The sequence below is a fragment of the Thermoascus crustaceus genome (genome assembly GCF_041956765.1).
Source record: "Thermoascus crustaceus strain CBS 181.67 unplaced genomic scaffold VTN00scaffold_3, whole genome shotgun sequence".
Lineage (NCBI taxonomy): Eukaryota > Fungi > Ascomycota > Eurotiomycetes > Eurotiales > Thermoascaceae > Thermoascus > Thermoascus crustaceus.
Window position 1 is genome coordinate 3,065,850 of NW_027192529.1, and position 23,030 is coordinate 3,088,879.

At 51.9% G+C, this 23,030-nt stretch overlaps 12 protein-coding genes across 12 annotated transcripts; 6 read left to right on the forward strand and 6 right to left on the reverse strand.

Annotated features, from left to right (window-relative positions):
- Positions 1-806: 806 nt before the first annotated feature.
- On the forward strand, positions 807-2,426 carry VTN00DRAFT_6300 (uncharacterized protein; the record flags this gene model as incomplete). Its single annotated transcript, XM_069432922.1, has 5 exons — positions 807-972; positions 1,037-1,132; positions 1,195-1,422; positions 1,498-2,075; positions 2,148-2,426. 5 exons carry the CDS (start codon positions 807-809, stop codon positions 2,424-2,426), a joined length of 1,347 nt encoding a protein of 448 aa, XP_069288732.1.
- Positions 2,427-2,880: 454 nt separating this feature from the next.
- Positions 2,881-3,717, reverse strand: VTN00DRAFT_6301 (uncharacterized protein; the record flags this gene model as incomplete). The annotated part of the gene is made up of 2 exons (XM_069432923.1): positions 2,881-3,095; positions 3,174-3,717. The coding sequence occupies 2 exons, from the start codon at positions 3,715-3,717 to the stop codon at positions 2,881-2,883; spliced, it is 759 nt and encodes a 252-aa protein (XP_069288733.1).
- Positions 3,718-4,793: 1,076 nt separating this feature from the next.
- On the forward strand, positions 4,794-6,356 carry VTN00DRAFT_6302 (uncharacterized protein; the record flags this gene model as incomplete). Its single annotated transcript, XM_069432924.1, has 1 exon — positions 4,794-6,356. The coding sequence occupies one exon, from the start codon at positions 4,794-4,796 to the stop codon at positions 6,354-6,356; it is 1,563 nt and encodes a 520-aa protein (XP_069288734.1).
- Positions 6,357-7,861: 1,505 nt separating this feature from the next.
- Positions 7,862-8,252, forward strand: VTN00DRAFT_6303 (uncharacterized protein; the record flags this gene model as incomplete). Its single annotated transcript, XM_069432925.1, has 2 exons — positions 7,862-7,998; positions 8,141-8,252. The coding sequence occupies 2 exons, from the start codon at positions 7,862-7,864 to the stop codon at positions 8,250-8,252; spliced, it is 249 nt and encodes an 82-aa protein (XP_069288735.1).
- A 26-nt stretch (positions 8,253-8,278) lies between these two features.
- VTN00DRAFT_6304 (uncharacterized protein) lies at positions 8,279-9,905 on the reverse strand (the record flags this gene model as incomplete). Its single annotated transcript, XM_069432926.1, has 2 exons — positions 8,279-9,445; positions 9,513-9,905. The coding sequence occupies 2 exons, from the start codon at positions 9,903-9,905 to the stop codon at positions 8,279-8,281; spliced, it is 1,560 nt and encodes a 519-aa protein (XP_069288736.1).
- A 265-nt stretch (positions 9,906-10,170) lies between these two features.
- On the forward strand, positions 10,171-10,936 carry VTN00DRAFT_6305 (uncharacterized protein; the record flags this gene model as incomplete). Its single annotated transcript, XM_069432927.1, has 3 exons — positions 10,171-10,466; positions 10,519-10,625; positions 10,695-10,936. 3 exons carry the CDS (start codon positions 10,171-10,173, stop codon positions 10,934-10,936), a joined length of 645 nt encoding a protein of 214 aa, XP_069288737.1.
- Positions 10,937-11,194: 258 nt separating this feature from the next.
- On the reverse strand, positions 11,195-12,079 carry VTN00DRAFT_6306 (uncharacterized protein; the record flags this gene model as incomplete). The annotated part of the gene is made up of 1 exon (XM_069432928.1): positions 11,195-12,079. One exon carries the CDS (start codon positions 12,077-12,079, stop codon positions 11,195-11,197), a length of 885 nt encoding a protein of 294 aa, XP_069288738.1.
- Positions 12,080-12,378: 299 nt separating this feature from the next.
- VTN00DRAFT_6307 (uncharacterized protein) lies at positions 12,379-14,006 on the forward strand (the record flags this gene model as incomplete). Its single annotated transcript, XM_069432929.1, has 2 exons — positions 12,379-12,456; positions 12,510-14,006. The coding sequence occupies 2 exons, from the start codon at positions 12,379-12,381 to the stop codon at positions 14,004-14,006; spliced, it is 1,575 nt and encodes a 524-aa protein (XP_069288739.1).
- A 287-nt stretch (positions 14,007-14,293) lies between these two features.
- On the reverse strand, positions 14,294-14,576 carry VTN00DRAFT_6308 (uncharacterized protein; the record flags this gene model as incomplete). The annotated part of the gene is made up of 2 exons (XM_069432930.1): positions 14,294-14,497; positions 14,562-14,576. The coding sequence occupies 2 exons, from the start codon at positions 14,574-14,576 to the stop codon at positions 14,294-14,296; spliced, it is 219 nt and encodes a 72-aa protein (XP_069288740.1).
- A 3,315-nt stretch (positions 14,577-17,891) lies between these two features.
- Positions 17,892-20,016, reverse strand: VTN00DRAFT_6309 (uncharacterized protein; the record flags this gene model as incomplete). The annotated part of the gene is made up of 3 exons (XM_069432931.1): positions 17,892-19,693; positions 19,754-19,880; positions 19,939-20,016. 3 exons carry the CDS (start codon positions 20,014-20,016, stop codon positions 17,892-17,894), a joined length of 2,007 nt encoding a protein of 668 aa, XP_069288741.1.
- A 91-nt stretch (positions 20,017-20,107) lies between these two features.
- On the forward strand, positions 20,108-20,481 carry VTN00DRAFT_6310 (uncharacterized protein; the record flags this gene model as incomplete). Its single annotated transcript, XM_069432933.1, has 2 exons — positions 20,108-20,256; positions 20,355-20,481. The coding sequence occupies 2 exons, from the start codon at positions 20,108-20,110 to the stop codon at positions 20,479-20,481; spliced, it is 276 nt and encodes a 91-aa protein (XP_069288742.1).
- Positions 20,482-20,516: 35 nt separating this feature from the next.
- Positions 20,517-21,485, reverse strand: VTN00DRAFT_6311 (uncharacterized protein; the record flags this gene model as incomplete). Its single annotated transcript, XM_069432934.1, has 1 exon — positions 20,517-21,485. The coding sequence occupies one exon, from the start codon at positions 21,483-21,485 to the stop codon at positions 20,517-20,519; it is 969 nt and encodes a 322-aa protein (XP_069288743.1).
- Positions 21,486-23,030: the final 1,545 nt, after the last annotated feature.

Genomic DNA, 23,030 nt, shown 5'->3' on the forward strand with positions numbered 1-23,030 from the left:
AATAGAGGGCAATTGATACGTTGATGCCTCAAGAGCGAGGGTTCGTCTGCGAAACCCGTCCGCACTGTCTAGACGAGAAGGGAATGTCTCCTGATTATGAACATCTACCACTATATCTCTCCCGCTCAACTCAGCCGCTACTTGTAGAGAAGCGCAGCAAAATCGGAACCCACCCCCGCTAGCTATCTAAATCCCACGACATGTCATGATCCGGGCGTGCACATCCATATTTCACGAGGACCGTAACTAGGTGCTACGTACAGTACGATCATGGCTTTGGACTTTCGTAGCCACGGGTACGCCAAGCCTACCTGCAAAATAGGAAGTAACCAACCGACATCGGATCAAGAAAACTCAGTGAGCCCAGAGTCACCCGGCATAGTCTTCCCAGCCTATGACCAGTATAAAGCAGGATTTTTCGAAGCAACTCTTGAACGGCAAGCCATGACCTTGGAATGATGTGCGCCCTGGTGATCTCAATTGATGTGCCGTCGACCTCACGATGATGTCAAGGTCATGCCTGGGAGCGGAAACATGAACGTCCGTGACGAAATGACCATATCCCGTCGAAGGATGGCTGGTTTGGTCCTGATGATTAAATAAATATCAGACAGAATGGGAAGAAGCTTTGACCTGCGTCTTCTTTTGTCTGGCTGTTTGGCTGTCTGATTGGATGTATGCTCGCGATATACCTCCTACTGGCTACAGGGCTGTGACATCCAAACACATACTTCCATATTGTACATACCACAACGTACATACATATATACGGTGTTAGATAGGAAAGGCAGAAAGATTACTTCAAGATGGCAACCTCCCGAGCGGCCGGCGTCGTCGAGAAAATCATTGGCAACACCAGCGATGCCACGATCACGACGGACGTGTCGAATCCCGGCCAGAACGACTATGGAGACCAGGACGGTGCCCGGATGAAGGCCCTCACGTGGAATGGGAAGAATTCCGTCAAGCTGGGTGAGCTTCCTCATTTGGACAGTTTGTGATAGATTTAATCTGATCTCGCTGACCTTTGTTATAGTCGAAACGGCAAAACCGAGAATCATTGATGACGCGGATGTCATTGTCAAGGTGACGGGTAGTACGATTTGCGGGAGCGATCTACACCTCTACCACGGTATGTCCGGAGTTTCCGTCGATTCTGTTTCCAGATGTATGATATATTGACACGAATTTCAGGTTCAATCATAGAGCTGCAGAAAGGCGATATCCTCGGACACGAGTTCTGCGGCCTGGTGGAGAGCGTCGGACCTGCTGCGAAAAAGGTCAAGGTCGGAGACCGCGTCGTGGCTTCTTTCCAAATCGCCTGCGGCGAGTGCTATTACTGCCAGCGGAAGCTCTCTTCGGTGTGTGACCGGACAAATGCGAACAAGATCGCGAATGCGATGTATGGCGGCCGAACAGCTGGTAAGCTCTGGTCTTTTTCTTCGTTGGAAAGGACAGGTCATTGGAAAGAATATGGTGCTGACTGGGTTGACGTAGGGATGTTCGGATACTCCCACTTCACGGGAGGCTTCGCTGGTGGGCAGGCTGAATATGTCCGCGTTCCGTATGGAGATGTCAATTTGCTCCATCTCCCGGACGACGTCCCCGATGAGAAGGGGCTTTACCTCTCCGATGTTCTCTGCACGTCCTGGCACTGCGTCACCGACACGGGTGTCAAGGACGGCGATGTCGTTGCAATCTGGGGCGGAGGTCCCATCGGGCAGATGTGTGCGGAGTTCAGCTTCTACCACGGCGCCAGCAGGGTCATCCTGATCGATGGCGGAAACGGAGCATGGCGACTGGATTTTGTGAAGAAGAAGTGCCCTAGGCTCGAGACGATCGATTTCACCCAGCTGCCAAAAGGCGAGTCGGTCACCTCGATGCTGAAGAAAATGGTCAATGGAGGGCCAGATGTCGCGCTGGAGTGCGCCGCGGGTGAGTATGCGAAGGGCTGGGCGCATTACTTCGAGACGTTGCTGGGTATGGAGACGGATACATCGGAGTTGCTGAACGAGATGATCACATCTGTCAAGGCCTTTGGGCGCATTGGGGTGACGGGTGTATATGCTGGCTACGTAAGTGATGCCCGCTTTGTATCGATTCTGGATGAAGTAGATGGATAGACCATCCGACTCACAGTACGCCAGACCAATCACTTCAATATCGGTGCGCTCATGCAGACTGGTATCCGTCTTATCGGAAACGGCCAAGCCCCTGTGCACAAGCACTGGGAGCGTCTGTTGAATCTTATCAGACAGGACGAGGTTCGCCCGCTTAACATGGTTACCCATCGCTTCAGGCTTGAAGATATGGAGAAGGTGTACAACTTATTCGACAAGCGTGAAAAGGGAGTGCAGAAGGTCTTTATACAGACGAAGAACTCTGCCCCTCCCTCACCCGGTGCGCCGAGCTTGACGGAGCTCTGAGCAGTCTCCCTTCCATTCGGGTTGTGATGCTGCAATGTGCGTGGATTGACGGTTCTGAACAGAGGTGGCGCTGGGTATTGCCCCGGTTGGTCTTAGGCTGTGAGCTTTTAATGTTGAACGTTGTCGAATGTTGTTTGGTGCATAAGCAGAGGAGTTCTATGTCAGGATGGGGGTGAGGCGAGCCCCCGAGGTTCATGAGAAAAGCTGCTGGTTTATGTCTATTGATGATAAATGTTGAGATGAACTAGGAGGTAAATCAAGTATGTTCAATATCAAGCAGTAGATATTCTGGAAACTGAAGCCCCAAAATTTGAACAAGGTCAATAGATATAACCCCTTCAACAGGATGAACAACTGCGAGCGACCTATCATGCACGAGGAGCGTAGTTTTGGACCTATTGTCTGTGTCCCCATAGCATCCGTACCACCTAGTTGGAACAGGAAGGCGAGAAACCTATTGAGCCAACTCCGGCAGGTATACAGCAACCTCCAGCCCGCCACTGAAAGGAGTGGTCATGGTCCGGAATCCATTGGTGCCGTCATGGATATAGTCGAGGAGATCTTTATAAAGAAGCTTCACGGACGACGTATTATCTGCAATGACCAGAGCTCCGTGGCGCAGCTTAGGCTTCACAAGCTTCAGCGTGGGCAGAGCCAGCGGGGTCCAGACTGGGGTCAGGTCAGCACAATCAGCTCATCTATTTCTGAGCACAAATTGAGGGAAAGGAAAGTACAGCGGGAACACACTGTCCAGAAGCAGCAAGTCAACAGCGTCTGTTTCCCCTAGTTGTTTTGGAAGGGTCACCAGCAGATCACCTTCCAACAGCTTGATCCAAGGTTCAACCTCCTGGCCGGCCTGCTGCCAGTGCTCTCGAGCCTTGGCTGCCTTGCTTTCCTCCTTCTCCGTTGCGATGACCTTTCCCCCCTTGCCTGGCATGACAGGTTCTGTCGACTTGCTGGCGACGTTCTGGCCAACTGCCAAGGCGAGATAGATGGTAGAGACCCCGAAGCTCGTCCCTGCCTCGACGACATTCATAGCCCCGGAGGCACGAGCGAGAAGGTAGAGGAAATCACACTTCTCAGGCTCCAAGGCGATGAACTTGTCGCGCACAAAGTCGTCAAAGCTGGACGACTGGGGCTGCTTGGAGAACAGGAAGCGGATGTACCTGCCCATGTAGAACAGGAACATGGCGAAACTGCTCTCTTGAGCCCGGGACTGGTTATGAAGATGGTCGAGGAGGCTCAGCACCTTCTGGCTGGCCACAACAGGGCGGGAAGCTGTGGATGCCATCTGGCAAGTTGAATCCAGACCCAGCAGAGAGACCTTCGAGATTTCTAGGCAGGTATTGACGGGTTGCTTCTCGGGCTATTGGTTTAAGTCATGTTTCGAGTGCAATGGAACGATCAATATAATATGTATATCATTCTTATGACTCAGTGTCGTGCACGGTGATGACGAGAGAGGAAAAAAGCTCCCTTGCACCAGGGGAGATGCGAACACGGATGAATCATTCCTGCCTAATATGGAAGGTTGAGCCTTGCCTAAAGCACGGAGCGCAGCGTCCACCGTAAAGACGTTTGAGGTTCGACCTAATCAACCGCAGACCCAGTCTTTATACCTAGGTACCCATTGGGCATTTCATCATGACCTGGATATGCCAGGATACAGAGGTCAATGCGAGCTCTCTAACCAGGAGAAGTGTGGCATCGTGACCGGACTCCAGCCTTTGTCATACGCCGGTCTGTTATTCCATTGACGATCGGTTTTCCAACCTCCCACACACACGGCCAGCTTCGGCACTCCGATGCGGAAGAAACGACAGAATCGGGAGGGCAGCGAGTGGAGCGTTTGGAGTCGGTCAGCGACGCCGGTGGGTCCTGCTGCTGAGCTTGGGCGGGGCATCGCTACCGAAAGCGGCCTAGCACGATCAGATAAGGGTCGTACGACCGGGCGACGGGCGACGCCGAGCGCGGAGCGAGCCCGGCACGTGATCCCGCAAAGCGACATCGGCCGGGATCACGTGGGGGCCGCACGATAATCTAATCTGATCCTGATCTTTCCTTCCCTCCGCCCCTCCAGGCTCTTCTCTTTCTTCTCCCTTCAAGGTCTCCCGGCCCTCCTCGTCCATCATCCTCATCTCGTGTGCTGCCAAGGGCATTGGATCGCCTGCGTTGACGTCCCTCCTCGTCCCTGCAGTGCCCAGCCCATTGGGTCGAATGCCTGCCCTTCCGTCCTTCCGGCCGATGCTGCGTCAGTGAACCGCTTGCAGGTCGGCTGTCCCCTAAGGCTACCCGAGTCCTCTCCGGCATGACTGCTGACCGCACACTAGATTTCTCCCACTCTCCTCCCCTCACCACCAGAACACAATGGCTACGCCCGCGAGCGCTTCGACTCCGTCGTCCGCCGCTTCTCCTCCGGCACTGACTCCTGCGCCTGCTCCCGCTCCCCCTCCGCTGGCTGCGCGCCCCGTTCTGTGCATCAAACCCTCTGCCCCCGCGCCGCCCGCTGCGTCCCCTGGTCCGGGCACTCCCGGCTCCGTAACTACGAAAGAGTGGGTGATACCTCCGCGCCCGAAGCCTGGCCGGAAGCCTGCCACCGATACCCCGCCCACCAAGCGCAAGGCCCAGAACCGCGCAGCTCAGAGGGCCTTCAGAGAACGACGGGCCGCCCGGGTCGGGGAGCTCGAGGAGCAGATCAAGAAGATCGAGGAGGAGAACGAGAGCCGCCAGGCCGCATTCAAGGAGCAGATCTCGAACCTCTCCCGCGAGGTAGAGCAGTGCCGGAACGAGATCTCGTGGTGGAGGGACCGATGTCACTCCCTGGAGAAGGAGGTCGCGGTCGAGAGGAGCGCCAAGGAAGCCTTGGTCAAGGAGTTCAGATCCTCCGCTCCAGACAACAATAATAGTAACTCTGCGCAGTCAGATACCGTCCCTCTACCTCCCCGCAGATCTTCCAGAAACATCCAAACCGACCGCAGTGCAGATCGCAATGGCGCGAGCAGCGTCCGCAACAGCGAGGAAGCGCCGCAGGATGTGCATTCGGGATGCAGTAATTGCTCATCATCGCACTGCCAGTGCATTGAAGATGCGTTCAACATGCCTCCCAACACTGTGGACTCGCGCGATACGTCGACTCCGAAACGCCCTCACTCGCCTCTCATGGAGGGATCCAGCAAGCGCCATCGTTCTGAGCCCGAGATCAAGCCTGAGCCGGAGGAGATGGAGATTGACTTTACTTCCCGGTTTGCAGCCCCGCAGTCCCACGCAGACCCCCAGACCGCTTCTCCATCGGCGGTTGTCGATCCATGTGGCTTTTGCCAGGATGGCACCCCCTGCATCTGTGCAGAGATGGCCGCCCAGGAGGAGAGAGAGCGTGACTCGTTTGAAAACAACCGCTTGGCTCCTATCCAGAACCTCTCTCAGTTCACGCCTCCACCATCTGATGGGGACGTTCGTTCAGAACTTACTTTGCCGCCGATCAGTCAGACGGCCAACCCATGCGTGAACGGGCCAGGCACGTGCGCTCAATGTCTCAAGGATCCGCGCAGCACGCTTTTCTGCAAGACATTGGCTGCTTCGCGGTCTGCAAGTGCTTCATCTGGCTGCTGCGGAGGCAAAGGCGCCGATGGCGGATGCTGCCAGTCGCGCCCGTCGACTCGCAACTCGAGGGGCGGCTCCGCTTCCACTCCTGCGTTGACCCTGACATGTGCCGATACCTTCACTACCTTGTCACGGCATCCTAATTTCTCCCGTGCTAGCGACGAGCTGTCAACCTGGCTGCCCAAACTGCACACTCTGCCGAACCCACGCGACGTGGCCCCTAAGGATCGACATGGGAACCACATCGACAATCGCCCAGCCATGGAAGTCGAAGCAGCCAGTGTAATGGGCGTCCTGAGGTACTTCGATCGGAGATTCGCCGATAAATAATTCCCATCCTTTGCATCAGTTTTCAACCATTTATATGATACCCGCGCCCTCGCTATAGAAGCAAGAGGGCGCTCCCAGGCTTCGATGCAGAGGTCACCGTATCGCAGTCCCGGGACCTGTACCATACATACATATCCTCCGACGCGCGCCCGGTCGGACTCGCGTCCGGAGCTGATGAGGGGATGAGAATAATGTGTCTATCTATCCATGTTTTTTGACGAATGACTACGAAAGGCAGGAAGGAGGAAGGAACTCGAGCTCGAGCTTTTCGTTCGATCTTTCAGCTACTGTTGATGTTCTTTTTTTTTCTTTACGCTTATGACTGGTGGTGGCTATCTGTCTTGATTAGAATTCGGATCTGTTGTCATTCTTTTCACTTATTTTTCACTCAAACAGAATGGGACGCACAAGGTGGGAGGGAACAATGGGTTCTCTCTCACTTTCCTGAGAATTGCGTGGATAGGACAGGGCAGGAGGACAGGTTAAATGTCCGCTACAAAAAAAGGGATCTCATTTGTTACTTCAATAACCAGGCGAATACAAGGCGTTTAATACGGGTAATACATATGGAGGAAAGAAAGGGCTACTACATAGTGGATGAGACGAGACGAGATATGCTGGGATGATACCTACCTATATGTACTTGTAGATAGATATTAGTGTCGGCATATCCGTCGATTGGTTCTGGTTTGTTGGGCGGCATCCTGCAGTGAATATTATTATTTCTTGCTGATGAAGTATGGGTTCTTCCAAAATTCCAGAAACAGTACCATGCAGCTACGCTGTTCTTGTTCTCCATGATATCATATCGGTCGTTGTCGACCATCGTTGTCGACCATGGAATGGATCATCTCGGAACCAGATCAAATCGGACCAATCTATATCAATCTATGACCACAGCACAGAGTACAACTTACCAGTCAAATGGGGCCCTGTCAGATGTACTACAGAACCAATCTCATATTCCGAATTTGATCTTGTTCTTCTTCCGATTTTCAGAATCGGTGGCATCGTCCCACTCTTCCCCAACGAATAGTTTCAATCTCTGAGGGCTTGGCCCCTTTCTTTCACTTTGTTGTTGTTGTTGTTGTTGTTGTTGTTGCAGACTGACATGTCATGTACAGTATTTATTCACGAATGATCTTTTTCTTCTTTTACGCATGTGCTCTACCCATATATATATAAAATTCACAAAATCCACCAAAAATCTAATCCGATCGAACACAGCTGCAGTCTTACCGTCTTCTCTTGTTTCTCTTAGCAAGAAAAGAGTAGCAGTATAGCAGCATCAGCATCTATATAGGTACCTAGTCTATCGATCGATCGATCTACGCATACAAGGTAGAAGCAAGCTAGAGAAGCAAGCTAGATATGAGATGAATAATATCGATCGTTATGGTCTTTCCTTCTTTTCTTTCTTTCTTCAACGCAGGAACAACACACAGAGAGGAGATTCAAAACGAAGTAAGTAGGTAACTAGCATAGCATAATATAAAAATGACTGGATGGCATCAGATGAGACGGCGTTTCAAAAAGGAAAAAGACTGGGTCGTAAAGGGCAGAGGACTCAGAGAAAGAAAGAGAGTCACAAGTCCAAACTGACTACCTTAGAAGCGGACAAAATAGTTCGTTTCCTCGAGAAGTAAGTCTGAAATGCTGCCCAGGTATACGTAGCGAAACACGAATAAAAAGGGTGTATATACAACTCCCAACGCCTCAGCCCGCAGCGCCAGGGAAAATCGACGTAGCAGTGTAATGAAAAGAGCTAAAATGAAAATGAAAAGGGCAAGGGGGAAACCAGGCAGAGAGAGTGGGAGTAAAAAGAAACCGCCAAAAGACAAAGGATATCACATGAACACGCACGACACCTCATCATCATATCACTGTCACCAGTGAGGTCCCAAACCCAGCCCCAGATCTATCTAGAACACTCCAGCGCTCGGTCTGCTTCGTCCTCCAATCACCCCCGCGACTTCCTCCTCTCCACCCCCTATGGCCGCACCGAGGACACCCGCTCCCCAGATTCCTGCCAGACCCCACATTCCCACTCTCCATCCGCGATACAGACCCTGTATACCCTGACCTTGGCGCCTCCGCTGCAGCTGCAGCTGTCTCGGCGTCGGCTTCCCGAGCAACTCCTGAGCCCGTTCTGCCTCCGAAGGAGACGGGCTGACCCCTTCCTCTTTCACAATGCCCCACATTGTGCCGATAATGCCGCGGTAGGAGCGCGGGGTGGGAACGATGGTTTCGATCTCCGGTGTCTGTGCCTTGATAGCTGCCTCGGGCGATGCAGCAGCAGCCGGACTCGCGCTCTTCTGCCGTAGGGCGGGAGAAGTGAAAGTGGTGATCTGTGCGCGACGGAGGACCGTCTCAAGAGGGAATCGGATACCCAGTTCAAGACAGGATCCGAGGAAGGAGAAGAGGCTCCACGCGGAAGGGTTGAGGACGGGATCAAGGGAGAGGTAGGATTTCAGGAACAGGGGCATGCTGGTGCTCAGCAGGTTTGGGAGGCTGGAGTGGAGCACGGTGATGGGGATCAGGTGTGGGGGAATCATGTAGTTGGGGGTCGGGAGAAGGCGGATTGCCCTAAGTAGAGAACGCGGGCCATGAGTCACGGGGGTGAGGATGAGGAATGTACGCGCAGTGTCAATTGGGGAGAGAATAATCGCCGACAGCGACGAGGAGACGAATGAGAGGATCAACGTCGTGCTCGGCGACGCAGCAGTGAGGATGTCTGCCGTCATCGGTGACGCAATTCCTTCCTCCGGCAACCCCAAGATGGCAGACAAGAGGCTTCTGATGAAGGTATTTAGGGTAGGAAGAAGAAGGGAGTAGATGAACGTCGCATTGGACGCTTTCCATATCGAAGTAGGTCCGCTCGTCGACCAGAGCTGTGATAGGACATCCATGAGAGATGAGGGGTTCTTGATCACCAGCGTGTGTTTAGGGGACGACGCGGGAGGCTGTATGTAACCACTCCGGTCTGTGATATGATGCTGAGCCCTTCGAGACCTCGCATTAGAAGGCGATGGAGTTGCCGGGGCTGCAGATGTGAAGTAGTTACTCTCGTCGTCCGACGACTGTTCGTCCTGCTTCAGAGTCAACATCCAAAGCTATCCAACCCCGCGGTCAAGGACGGCCTCAGGCACAACATACCTCTTCGTAGTACTCATCTCCATATCCCTGGTTCGACTTGTATCTGTCATCTCGCGGCGTCTGCCCATCCTGTGCGTCTGGCACGACATACACCTGCAGGATGGTCTTCGCAACGTCGAACGGCTGGGCCGTCAACACGCTGGCGTACTTCCATAGTGCACGGTCGAGCACATCCCGGACCCAGTCTGACACCGACGGTGAGGATTCCAGGTAGTCCGAATAGTCCAGGTCGGAGAGCAGGTCGCGAGCAGAGCTCCCAAAGACCTTGGTGGAGGGGGACGCCGCAGCGTTGGCGGCCGGTGACGCATTGTCGGCCGGGTTAGGAGACAGCCCGATAGAGGGGGGCACGTAGTACGGGCGCAGAGGGTTTGGCCCTTCCCGGGGGGAACTCATGATGCCCTTGTTGTTGTGCGCAGCTGTCTTTGGATATTTTGTTTATTCTGTGGAGGGGCTCGGAGTTGTGTTCGAGGGCCAAAGCGATGATGCAGGGCTTAAAAAAGATGCTCCGCCTGCCGCGTTTTTCCCGCGCGGACAAGAGCACCAGTCACCTTCCACCTATTTCTCTCCAGCTGCTCGTCTCCTCTTTTACGACACCACGCTCTCTTCCTGCGGTTAATTTTCCAGGGAGCATTTGGCAGGCTCAGGTTCCGAGATCACCATGTCGTTGTGGAGGGAAGCATGCCAGCAACTGCGGCACGCCGTGCCGAAGGTCGCAGCTGGTGACCGGATATGCATGGCTCAATCGAGGAGATATCTGAGCGGCTCTGCTTCTCGGAGAGGGATTCAGGTCGCAGAATCGGGGGTAGCCTCCACAAATATGAGGCGATCAGGTCAGACCTGGAGGGAAATGAGGAACCGAGGTCAATCACAGCGCTTTGCGCAGCCGCGGAGGCAGTTCTCCGCCACCGCAGGGGTTGCACATGGGCATATTACACCCCCAAAGCCCGGAGAGGAGTGAGAGCATTGGTCTCCCGAATATATTACTGGAATACTAATTATGCGAAAGAATCAATGTGTCTTTCATCGACAAGGACGGCGAGAAGCACGACTTCCAGGTATCCGAGGGCGACAACCTGCTGGATATTGCTCAGGCGAACGATCTCGAGATGGAAGGTGAGTTGAAGCCTGGAATTCAACGGTCCCTCTAGATCGGGTTCCGATATTGATTCTGCTTTTCTTTAGGTGCATGTGGAGGCTCATGCGCCTGCTCGACCTGCCATGTCATTGTGGAGGATCCGGAGATGTACGATAAGATGCCGGAGCCGGATGACGACGAGAACGACATGCTCGATCTTGCCTTTGGCTTGACAGATACCTCCCGCTTGGGTTGCCAGGTGAAGATGACTAAAGATCTTGACGGTTTGGTGGTCAGACTTCCTAGCATGACGAGGAACCTGCAAGCAAGCGACTTCCAGCAAAAGTAGTATGCGGATGATATTGTTCGGAACATTGAGACATCTCTCGCATTACAGGGCCTTTGCCCTGTAGAAATGTAATTGTAGATAGAAATCATCTCAGTCAGAAGTACCCTGGGTGTATATCAGACAGGTCTAATAATGGCCGAACACATTTACAGCTTTCCGTTATCACACGGATGTTCATGTTGCAACAGCAAAGACAGACAGAATAAACCCTCCACCAAACGCCTAAAAACATGCCGTAAGTAAGACTTTTCTCACCCTTCAAGCCTCCTCGATATTCAGATTTCCTTTCTTCCCATTGATCAGCTCCAAGAACCCCTGCTTGCTAACCTCATTAACCGCCTTTTCCCTCTCATCTATACCAATAGTTCCCTTCTTCCGCTCCGCCTTAGCAGCCTCCTCACCACGTACTTGCGCCGCCCGCACCGCGTTAAACAGTTTTACCACACCGCGCTGGGCAATCTTCCTTAGTCGTTTCTCCTCCTCAGCCGTTTCTCCAGCCTGGCCCCTCTCTACGCCTAGAACGTCCGTGATTCGACCACGGTCAAGGTCCTCTTTCTTCTCCGCGCGAAGCTTTGCGCGAGCACGCTGCTCAAGCTTCTCGTTTGCGAGGTCAGATGTTGTCTGTGCAGCCGCTTTACTGCGGGACAGGACGGGGTCGGCGCGTGCGGAGGTGGGTAGCTTGGTAGAAAGAATTTTGGAGATAGAGGTTGAGAAAGCGCTTGGATCATTACGCTTCGGCACTTTGCGCTGAGTGGAGGGTGTTTTGGATACATTGGACTCGTTGTCTGAATCGGAGGATGCGTCAGAATCAGTGTCAGAGCCCGAGTCGTCACTGTCGTCTTCGTCGCCCGAGGAGCCCGAATCGCTTTCGTCTGATTCGTTTTTCTTTTCTTTCGTGGGCTTCGTCTTTTTTGCTTCTGCCTTTTTGACTCTATCTCCTGCATTCTTCCCCTTTGATGGCGCTTCATCTTCGGCATCTGAGTCTTGGAGATTGACTGGTGCGAAATCTCCGGTGTCGTCTCCCTCCTCCTCTGAGCTGCTGTGGTACTCGAGCTGCTTCTTGAATTTCTTCTTCGGTCTCGTGATCTTGCCATTCATGGCATCCTGGATTTTGCGCTTCCTGACGGATAATGGAGGCGCCATTTTGACTGCGCCGATATGGGACGTCGCTGTTGGAGCGTCTCGATGTATTTTTCTTGCGCTGATAGACAAGCGGCGGGAGATTTTTGGGCGGAGCGCCGAATGCGAGCTCCGATTCGCTGCGCGCACTCCTCCGCGATCGAGCCACATCTCACTCGCTCCCAAGCCAGTCTCGCCAACTCCGCATTTCCACCTTCACCGATCCTCCTTCTTTAGACCGGTATCGTGTGGTCCAGGCTCCTAGCAACTAATCTGCTTTCTCTGATTTTTCAGTTGCCTGGTCCCCAAAGGCTTTTTCCGCGATGGTCCTCCAGGATCTGGGGCGGCGCATCAACGCCGCCGTCAATGAGCTGACCAGGTCCAGCAACCTGGATGAGAAGGTAGTGCCTTTCTCCATTTCGAGGTCGTTCTCCTTGCTAACAAGTTATATTAGGCCTTTGACGATATGATCAAAGAGATCTGCGCTGCCCTCCTCTCCGCCGACGTAAACGTCCGCCTCGTCCAGTCCCTTCGCAAATCCATAAAAGCGAGCGTCAATTTCTCCTCCTTGCCTCCAGCAGTCAACAAGAAGCGCTTGATCCAGAAAACTGTGTTTGACCAGCTGGTCGCTCTTGTTGACCCTCATGCGGAACCTTTCAGGCCAAAGAAGGGACGATCGAACGTGATCATGTTTGTCGGTTTGCAAGGTGCGGGAAAGACCACAACGTGTACGAAGTTGGCAAGACATTATCAGATGCGCGGTTTCAAGACGGCGCTTGTCTGTGCGGATACTTTCCGTGCCGGTGCTTTTGACCAGTTGAAGCAGAACGCCACCAAGGCCAAGATTCCTTACTATGGTAGTTTGACGCAGACGGATCCCGCAGTGGTTGCGGCGGAAGGTGTCGCGAAGTTCAAGAAGGAGCGGTTCGAGATCATTATTGTCGATACTAGTGGTCGACACAAGCAGGAGGAGGATCTCTTCACGGAGATGACTCAGATTCAGAATGCTATAACACCCGACCAGACGATCCTTGTTCTCGACAGCACCATCGGTCAGGCCGCTGAGGCGCAGTCTGCAGCTTTCAAGGCGACGGCGGACTTTGGAGCGATCATCATCACAAAGACTGACGGTCATGCAGCTGGAGGAGGCGCCATCTCTGCTGTCGCAGCGACCCATACTCCTATTATTTTCCTGGGAACGGGTGAACATATGATGGACCTCGAGCGCTTCGAGCCAAAGGCTTTCATACAAAAACTCCTTGGTATGGGTGATATGGCCGGTTTGATTGATCATGTCCAAGCCGTTACCAAGGATTCTGCCGCGGCCAAGGAGACCTACAAGCACATCACAGCCGGTATCTACACTCTACGTGACTTCCGCGAAAATATTACATCGATAATGAAGATGGGTCCTCTATCGAAGCTGTCAGGAATGATTCCTGGCCTCTCCAACCTCACCGCTGGTCTCGACGACGAGGACGGCTCTCTTAAGCTTCGCCGTATGATCTACATCTTCGACAGTATGACCGCCGCCGAACTCGACAGCGATGGCAAGATCTTCGTCGACCAACCTTCTCGAATCGTCCGCATCGCCTGCGGCAGTGGCACCACGGTGCGTGAGGTCGAAGATCTCCTGTCCCAGCACCGCATGATGGCCGGCATGGCAAAGAAGGTCGGAGGCCAGAAGAAGCAGATGCAGCGCGCTCAGAACATGCTCAAGGGCGGCAACAAGGAACAGCAGATGGCCGCGATGCAGAAGCGCATGGCTGCCATGGGTGGTGCCGGCTTGCCCGGACTCAGTGGCATGGGAGATATGGCGAAGATGATGCAGATGCTGCAGGGACAGGGTGGTGGTGGATTGCCCGGTCTTGGAGGCATGGACCTGCAAAGCATGATGAGCCAGATGAGCGGACTTATGGGTGGAGGAGGAGGGAGAGGCAGAGGGCGATAATCGTGTCGCAGCTCCAGCTCTCTACTCCCTTAACCATGTCTCTGCAGATGACGGTATCAGGGCCGAAGTTCCTGCCGATCTACCAAAAGTCACGCCTCGGGCGCATCTCTCGAGCCCAAGTCTACAACTCAAAATGCTATTCCAGCCGCCACGGCTTCCCTCTGCCCTGTTTCTTCAGATAGGGGTCCTAAGGAGTTGAGTGCCTATCCCCGGTCGGCTATTGGCCACGCTCGTCCGGGCTACAATCGATGCAAATCGTCATCGATATTGATACTCTGCGAAGCGGTTTATGACACTCTTGATAATGATGCAATCCACCACAAGCCCCATCCATTACCACGTTTCAGACGCTCAAGGAATGTTATGAGAAAGAAGAGATGTATACTGCAAATATTACTTATCAGCAACTTCAGGTCGAGTTGTAATGCTACCAGATGAATATACGGTGGAGCACAGTTCTGGCAGGCGACAAAAGCGCGCCTTTTGTACACCTAGAGAAAGCGAGATTATGACATGCTTTAAGCATATCACGAGGTCAAGAACACAAATACATACTCGATGGGTGGCCATTCATCTAGAGTTCTGGTCATTCTTACTCCAATAATGTTGTACCATGTATTATGAATAAACTCGCGAAGTCGGGTATGTAGCTCGCAGTCACCTAGGTGGCCATGTTAGCAACACGGCTGCGTCGCATGTACCTAGTGTATATGCACTGAATTGGACGTAGTTTTCATGCAACACATGGATACCCATAGATTGTTAAAGAACAAACAAACAGCTTGAGAATTCGCATATTGTTACCTTGGAATGTGTCGAACTTTGGATGTTCGACCCATTGATAGTAGCAACTGAACATCCGAGATGGATGCCATAGACTCATAGCATTGAGTTTGTTGGTTCGCCTGGCATGCGGGAAATTCAGACCTTAGAGAGGATAAGGTACATAACGCTATATCTTTCGTGTTGGACAGCTTCCTGTCACAGTTCACTCCAATCTGATAGCACAGCCTTGCCAGCTCTGAATTCTCTTCTTAACAGTGATATGCTTGAAGCAAGTTCGAGGTGCACAACTCGGGAAGATATGGACGAAGATACATTAACTTGACTTTGTGAATTCGCATGTCTGAGAGACTGCACTCCACAGCACCAACTCGGCCTAGCTTTTAAGGGCTAGGTAGTGAGCCGTAGCATGTGCTGGATTCCCACGCCTTATCGGCTCGCCTAGAATTTGACTAAGAGTTCCCGCGACCTACATCACATGGATACAGACATTAATAGGAGAAAACATAATCAATTAGAGAATGGTGTTGTTGTTTACCAAACAGAAATACCACAGTCCCGTCGACATGGAAAAGCGTAATTTCACGCACTCTCTCCAGCCTCTATGGGTCTGGAAGGACACCGTATCTATGAAGGTGACCAGGTGAGACAGTTGGCGTCCGCCTACAAACTCCATAATATTTGATTTGACAGTCTCAAGTCGCAACAACCACTGAAAACTATCTCCTTTTTAAATCCTTCCACTTCTTTCAAGGACATTTGTATGACGAAGTCAGAGCGTGGAAAAGATTCGAACGGACGGTCATGGAGTAGGGGCCAACAATGTTGCCGCACAGGCAGCCTGGCAAGTGCCAAAGGCGCTGTTTCAGGCAATGATCGAGGCAGGCGCTGTCACGCCCAAGGTCGCACGCCACGTAAAGCCTGCAGCTGAGTAGCAGGCCATGACAACCGTGGCGCAGCCGGCCTGGCATATACCATACGCGGCTGGCCCAGCGACGCTTAGCTGAGTAAGGGTGGTGATCACTGTGACCACCACTGGGAAGGCGGAAAGTGGTAGTAGACGCATTTATTTGGAAGGCTGTCTCGGTTTCGCTGGTCCATTATCAGTATGAAGCTATGAGGACATTGAAGTACCTACTACAGAGGTGCTTAACAACCTGACTCTGGATAGCTTAAAAAAAACCTCACTATGTGAATTTGGTCGGGTTTTAATCGGGGTTCGTGGGGTGGCGGAGGAAGAGGAGGAAAGGAAGACAGGGGGAAATGGGCATATAGGGTTTTAGACTGGATGCATTGAGAATGGGCTGTCAGCAGTGGAACATCTGCCAAACGGGTGTCATGTGCTCCTCTGACATGTCGTCAACTGGTTGGAGGTAGAGAGGTTTTGGGCTTCTGTAGCTCAGTGAACAGTCCGTGTCCTTAATGGATCTGAGTAGTGTGAGGTTCAGAGGGTATTGAAAACACAACTTGTCAGAGTAGAGCGCATATCCGTGCCCAAGGAGCAGTAAAGAAGTAGTAATATACTCTGTCCAGTTAGGTAGTTGCAGGCATCTCCCAGCAGGATAGCCACAACCATCCATGGATATCTGTACAGTACTATGCCATATCTTTCGAACCCCCTCCCCTGCTACCTGCTGTGTTGGCGGATTGCTACCTATTCTATAACCATATCTTTGAAGCCACTCGAGGATACATGGACAGTATGATAGGTCACAGACCTAAATGAAGCCAACACAGATCGCAATATAGCAAAAGCGGCAAGCTAAGTGGCTTGAACAGGGGGGAGGGGGTGCCGAAAGATATGGCAAGCTAGTGTATATCAAGTTCAAGTTGGCAAGTGCCAGTCCAACCTGGAAACTTCCGCCTGAGGCAACAAGGCCCCCCAAAGGTGGATGGACATCGCCACCACCTCCACCACCCAAACAACCAACCAATCAACTCCTTTAGCGAACCCACACTAACACTACTAGCCTCGCACGGACCATCCCTCAAAGGACATAAATATCCCCTCGACCCCGCCGGTCTTTGAATCTTTTTCTTCTTTTCTTCTCCAGCTCTCTTTGCCTTTTGGCTTAGATCAAGTGTAGTATCTGTTCTTTTCAGTTTAATCTCTGAAAGTGTTCTAAGGAACACAACATTGATTAATCTTATTTTTGTACCGCGTGGCGGAGCCTCTGTGCTTGCGCATGCTCCGCCGCACCGTGTCATCGGGCTTACACTACCCCCGATAGACGCGAACAAAACCTTTTTTTTCGAACCCTTTTTTTCATCAAGGTCGTCGGCTTGTTCTGGCGGGTTGGAGAAGAAAGGGGTTCTCTTGGGAGTCCTACGAGTATGACGACTACGGGTATGGACGTGGGTTCTGAGGTCACGTCAGGAAAGCAGTGCGTCTCGAATGAGACGTGGGAACTGGAGATTGGAAACTGTTGCTGTGTGCCTGAATGCTATATGAATGCTATGTTTTATTGTATCTAGTTCTGCAGTGGTAAACACCGTTTCCTATCCAGAATTGTCTGGATTATCCTTCTCTTTACTCCGTAAGTTCATTCATCTGTGCAATATGCATGCAGTCCGAGCTTGAGAACGGAGGTCCTTACCGTGTGTCGAGATTTGCTGTCGCCGTCGCGAACGATGGTTTGGACGTCCATGGAGGAATGCCTCATGCTTGGCTAAGTAGCAGAACTGTTTTTGTATTTGTCCGGGAGTCTTGAGGATACGGACCGGACGTCTTTTTGCGAAACTCATGACTCTATGCCGTAGACTTCAGTTCTACCGCGTATATTTCCCTCGGATTGTAAGTATTGAGATGAAGCTGTATATTTCACATGTAGACATTTTTCTCCGTAAATATGTACCTGAGCAAAAGGCAGAATGGAAGAACTATCAAAGCTTTCTAATATACATAACATGGCATGGCATGGCATTCTATCTGTCTACCTATATAGGCGTAAAAGAGAGGTACCGTTATATATATAATAGAGTTCCAGGCCATGAAGGGGAAATGGTTGCAGGAGAAACCGAAAAAGAAACTAACTTTAGTATCCTACAAACCACCACCACTGTTCTCACATCTTACACGGAGATGGGCAAACGAACTGATAATCAATCAACCCTCTCCTGCCGCCTGATCTTATCAAGGACAACGTAGAACCCTTCTATAAATATATCCCACACGACTTTCGCCTGTTCCTCCAACCGTCCGATCGCCTCCTGCACGCCCCATCCCGTCGGCTTCACTTTATCGAGCATGACTCGACCTGGAGGTAGAGGTCGACGCCCATTGTATCCGTATTCGTACTCGCTCAGGGGCACACTCAATCGATATTTCCAGACAACCTCGCCGTCGATGTAGAGATTGTAGGTGAGAACGGAGCTGGGCGTGGTTTCGGTGTCGTTCTCCTCATTGTCGATGTCGATGTCGATCAGACCGAACTTGCTGTTTCCGTCCGGCGCGTACTTGACGCACACGTCCTCGTCATCTTCCTGCCGGTACGTCCTGATGGGCAGGTAGAACATGCTCAGGGGGCCGACGCTGAACTCGTGGATACCGTCGCCCGCGGTCCCGGGGACGAGGTCATCGGGCTTCAGCTTCTGTTCCGGGTCTGGGAACCGAGTGGCGGCGAATTCGTGCCTGTCACCGCTCAGGAGGACAACACGGATGCCCAGCTCGCGCTCTGCTTTCCACATCGCTTCGAAGACTTTGCGGCGCTCGTTCAGGAACCCGCCCCAGGTGTCGGTCGTGCCGACGTGCCAGTTCTTGGTGAAGGGAACGCTGGAGGCGACGATCTTCCATTTCACCTCTGCGGGCTCTGGGCGGGCAAGGTACGCGAGGAGGGATTGCAGCTGGGCCGAGCCCAGGATGGTTGAGTTGGGCTGAGCAGGCTGGGAACGGTAGGTGCGGGTGTCGAGCATGAAGAAAGAGGCCGGTCCATGAATGAAGGAGAAGTAGGTGGTGTTTTCGGGTGCTGAGAAGGGGACCGGTGGGATTGGTGGGTTCACGCTGACATGGTAGTGAGCGTAGGGTTCTGCGGCTGCTGGGTAGGGTGGTGTCGTGTTCCCTTGTGCCCAGTCGTTTGCGATTTCATGGTCGTCCAGAGTGTGGAGCCAGGGGAGGTCAATGGCCGGGTTCTTCTCAGGAACACGCCAGCTGGGGGAGGAGTAGACACGGCGGTACTCACTCCGGTAGTGAGACGTCGAGGATCCAAACCGTTGAGGGACGTCGATATAGATGAAGTCTCCAAGGAATAGCATGAAAGCAGGCCGCAAGAGCGTTGGGAGTCTAGCCACTGCATCGGCAACATATTCAATGCCCGGTATGCGCAGAGGGTGCGAGAGAACATTGTACGGGAAATTTGGCTTGATACAGCTTGAGGTTAAGAACGTAAGCCTGCTCGCGGACTGCGTCCCTGGCGTGGGGGCCGTGGTGAAGGAGCCCGTCATGTTATTCGAAAGAGAGTACCGGTACTGCGTGGAAGGCTTGAGATTTTTCAACTCGACGGGATGCGTGAAGTCAGTCCTGTCATCCAGCTTGTAGATTACGCCTTCTTCGATCCATCCATTGCCCTCCTCTTTCCCTGACTCCTGGTAGTAGACAACCAGCGGCAGCTGCGTCAAGTCAGGCTCACGAACGAGCAACTTGGCCGTGGTTGGAGAGACATATCCAACGCGAGAGAAAGCAACATCATTGCCGGGGTAAAAGATCAGAGCACGGAAGAGGAAATCAAAAGTAAGAAGAGCAAGCAGGACATTGATGAGCGCAGTAATAAGAGTAGACATGCCACATTTCTTCGACGGCACACCCGTCAGCAGCGTCTTGACGAAAGAGCATGCCGTCTCTTTCTCTTTATCTCCGGCGGGCTTTTCCTTAAAGCGGGTATCCACCGGCCGAGTAGGCATCGAATCACCTTTGCACTTCTCAGCTCTCGAGTCTTAAAGGAGTCGTTTACTCAAAGGGGACATCTTACCTGTAAGGACCTCCTTGTATGTACTTTTGCGAGTCTTGCTTCCATCTTGCTGGATCAGAGATCGCAGGGCGGCCAGATAAATAGCCAACGAAGTGAATATTAGCGACGGGAAATGTTGACCCGGAATCTTGAGTATACATTAGCCTATCGACTCTTCGAAATTGCTCGATTTAAGCAGAAATTACCCATCGAAGAAAGGCAAAAGAAGCTAATCTAATAACCGCCGAGCTCGTCGCTGCGGCGGCCCGCTGGACGGAGACCATGGCAGGAGGGACCCTTTAGGAGCAGTCTCTTCTCTATGGACAGCTAGGAATTACTATCTCATTCATTCACCTGGCTGTCAGTGCTCCTTTGATGGGCGACGTGTGGTGGCGGATCTTGAGGTTGATCGGGCGAGGTTTTGTTTTGGCTTTGGTGGCCGCAAGTTGTTATGACGACATGCATCTCTTCGGCCCGGAGATCTCGGCACACATGCAGATCTCCAAGGTATGTACTGGTAAACGGTAATCAGCAGAGTGTAATTGGCTGAAAATAATGCTGAAGGTCCGCAAAAATTATCATGGCCTTAAATTTGGGGTCTATCGCTGATGTGCCAAAATAGCGCCACGATAAGTAACGCGGATGCCCGTGTTTACACTCGTCTGTTAACTCTGCCATTCTGCCGCACCATTCTGTATGGCTCCGTGTCATTGGCGTATATTCATACCTCGAGCATCAACGAAGTATAAATTTTATGCGCGGAAGACACCAAATCAAACCAGTCCTAACCCCGATTCATCATATCCCCGAGTAAGTTCATCAGACTGCTTCTCATTGATCCAGCTGCAAAGATCGTCTGGGCCGCCGTGGCGACCTCCTTCATCCCCATGCTCAACGACATCTCCGCAGCCCACTGCCACGGCTTCTGCTTTTCGCCCGGCAAGGAATTGAAATACTCCCAGCCCATTACTCCTCCAAAGTTGGGGAACTGTTCGACCAGCACCGCCAGGATCCGGCTGATTGTCTCTCGCGGTACATAGCCCTGTGAGCCGTTTCCCGGGTTCGTCAACAGTCCGTACACCACCTTCTGCGGAGGCCATCCCCTGGCGACAATGGCTGCATACATCCTGGGATCCTCCGCAGGACCCCATCCATTGTAAAACTGGGCGTTGTACCAGCTTATCTTCGATCCCCGCGCCTGTTCCAGTTGGAAGTAGTCGAACCCAGAGAGATTGCCCATACCCAAGAGTGCCGCAGCGACTGGTGCGAGAGTGATGATAAAATCATCACCAAGGTCAGACTTGAGGTGGTCAATGAGCCGGATGATTCCTTGAAGAGACATTTCCTCCTCCACATCAAGGTCTAGCCCGTCGAGCCCGTGTCGGCGGACCACGGCCAGCAGGGGCGCGTAGAATGACTCGAATTGCTCCTGGGAGCCATCAAGGCGTTTGAAGCTCCCAGGCGCTGCTCCTCCAAGCATCCCCATCACTTTGACGCCAGCTTGCTTCACGATCGGCACCTCTTCCCATAGTGGTGCAAACTTGGGGCTGTCTGGTGGGTCATCGTTGAGCGTGATGTCGCCGGGTTCTGAGTTGATATGGAAAGCTGCGATGATTATGTGCGTGATTCCCGTGTTGTTATGCAACAATGGGAGCATAGAGACATAGTCACCATTGTTGGGACGGATGGTTTGATGATAGCAGATGATACGGGGCTTGATTGAGCCCTGAGTCCTGCCTAAAATAGGAGGCATCCTAACCTAAGAGATAAGACAGGCCAAAAAAATAAACCAAGTAGTATGTATGTACCTGATGCACCTATGTATGTGCTATGCAGAACCAACCTGATGGTCTGAGATGCAAAAACGACTGTGCAGATCACAATATGCAACAATTGGCAATAATCTGGAAAAGGTATCTATTGCGAATATAACTTGAACATGCGAAGGGCACAGCTTCATAACACGTGCAAAGATCGATCTTTTAACATCATAGTAGCTAGGGAGCTATGCAAACTTTGCCGTCAAGTAAAAATTCCAGGAAATAGGAAACAAAAGAAGCCAGATAGCTCAAGAGAGACCAAGAACCAATTGTAAAACCGTTAAGGCGGGACACGCTGAGGCCAAAGCGCCGGCACTGCTGCGGGACATCTGCTGACTAAGAAATGACTAATCTGGGATAACTAACTAGTTAACTTACAGCGCCACACGCTGGAATTGAAGATGGCTGAAGATCTTCGACTCGAGGCTGATCTGTTTGAAGCTTACGTGAATAATAAAGGATTTACTTTATTTTCAGATAAATCCGACTATTCCAATACTGTGAAGATGAGAGACGACGAGACTAGTTCGAGTGATGTCTCTATCACGCGCGTCTGCGATGTTCTGAACGGAGGCGGATATGACATCATTTTAAGAACCCCAGGGCGCTGCCACCAGGGAAAAGAGTACCCAGAGAATAAAAGCAACATTAAATAAATTGATGCCAATTGAGCTTAGATTACATTCTGCAATTATGTAAAGACCTTCTGAAGGATAGATCAACAAAATCGGGTCGTTAGTACTACCGGAAAGCAGTTCATCTTTCGTAACAGGGGCATCCATTTTCTTGAGCCTTGAGTAAGCTCAGTTTTCAGATCCGCTGATTGCCATGTAACTCTTAATATCGTTGGATAAAGGAAACCCCTTATTAAATTCTGTTCCAAGAATTACACAAGCGGGGCGGCTACTACACAGTAGACCCTTAGAAATCTTAACCACTGTTAGTATAGGAAAATAATGGCATGACTTAGTGACCACGGAGCGGAGGCGGATCCTGGTTTAATATAGACTAGAAGCTAACCTATGTCATCATAAACCGTTCAGACCGTCTACGGTCTTCTTGAGCAAACCAGAGCGACCATCAGAGGGCCCCCAAGCTCTGGGTCTCATTTCCAGCCAATGACTTTCTGCTGTTCGTTTCCACTTTCCCTTTAGTCTCGATAAGCACTTGCTGTTTGCAGTTAATAGTCCACGTGGTAGGCGTGTTGTAAACCCCAAAGAATGGAAACGGGCATCATTGAATGTACCTTTTCTTGTTGGAATTTGCCTCTTCGTGGGAGGCGTTCTGCGAAGGAACGATGACAAAACAATGACATGGATCAGAGGCAAGCGCAGTATAAAGTGATGATACCAGCAGATGTATCATATTTGACGCTTCATGGTTCGGATTTGAGATTCCTACACCAAAGCAAGCGAACGATATCTCAGTCGGCCATGATGATGATGATGCAACGCAGCATGTCTCGTTTAACCTCTTTG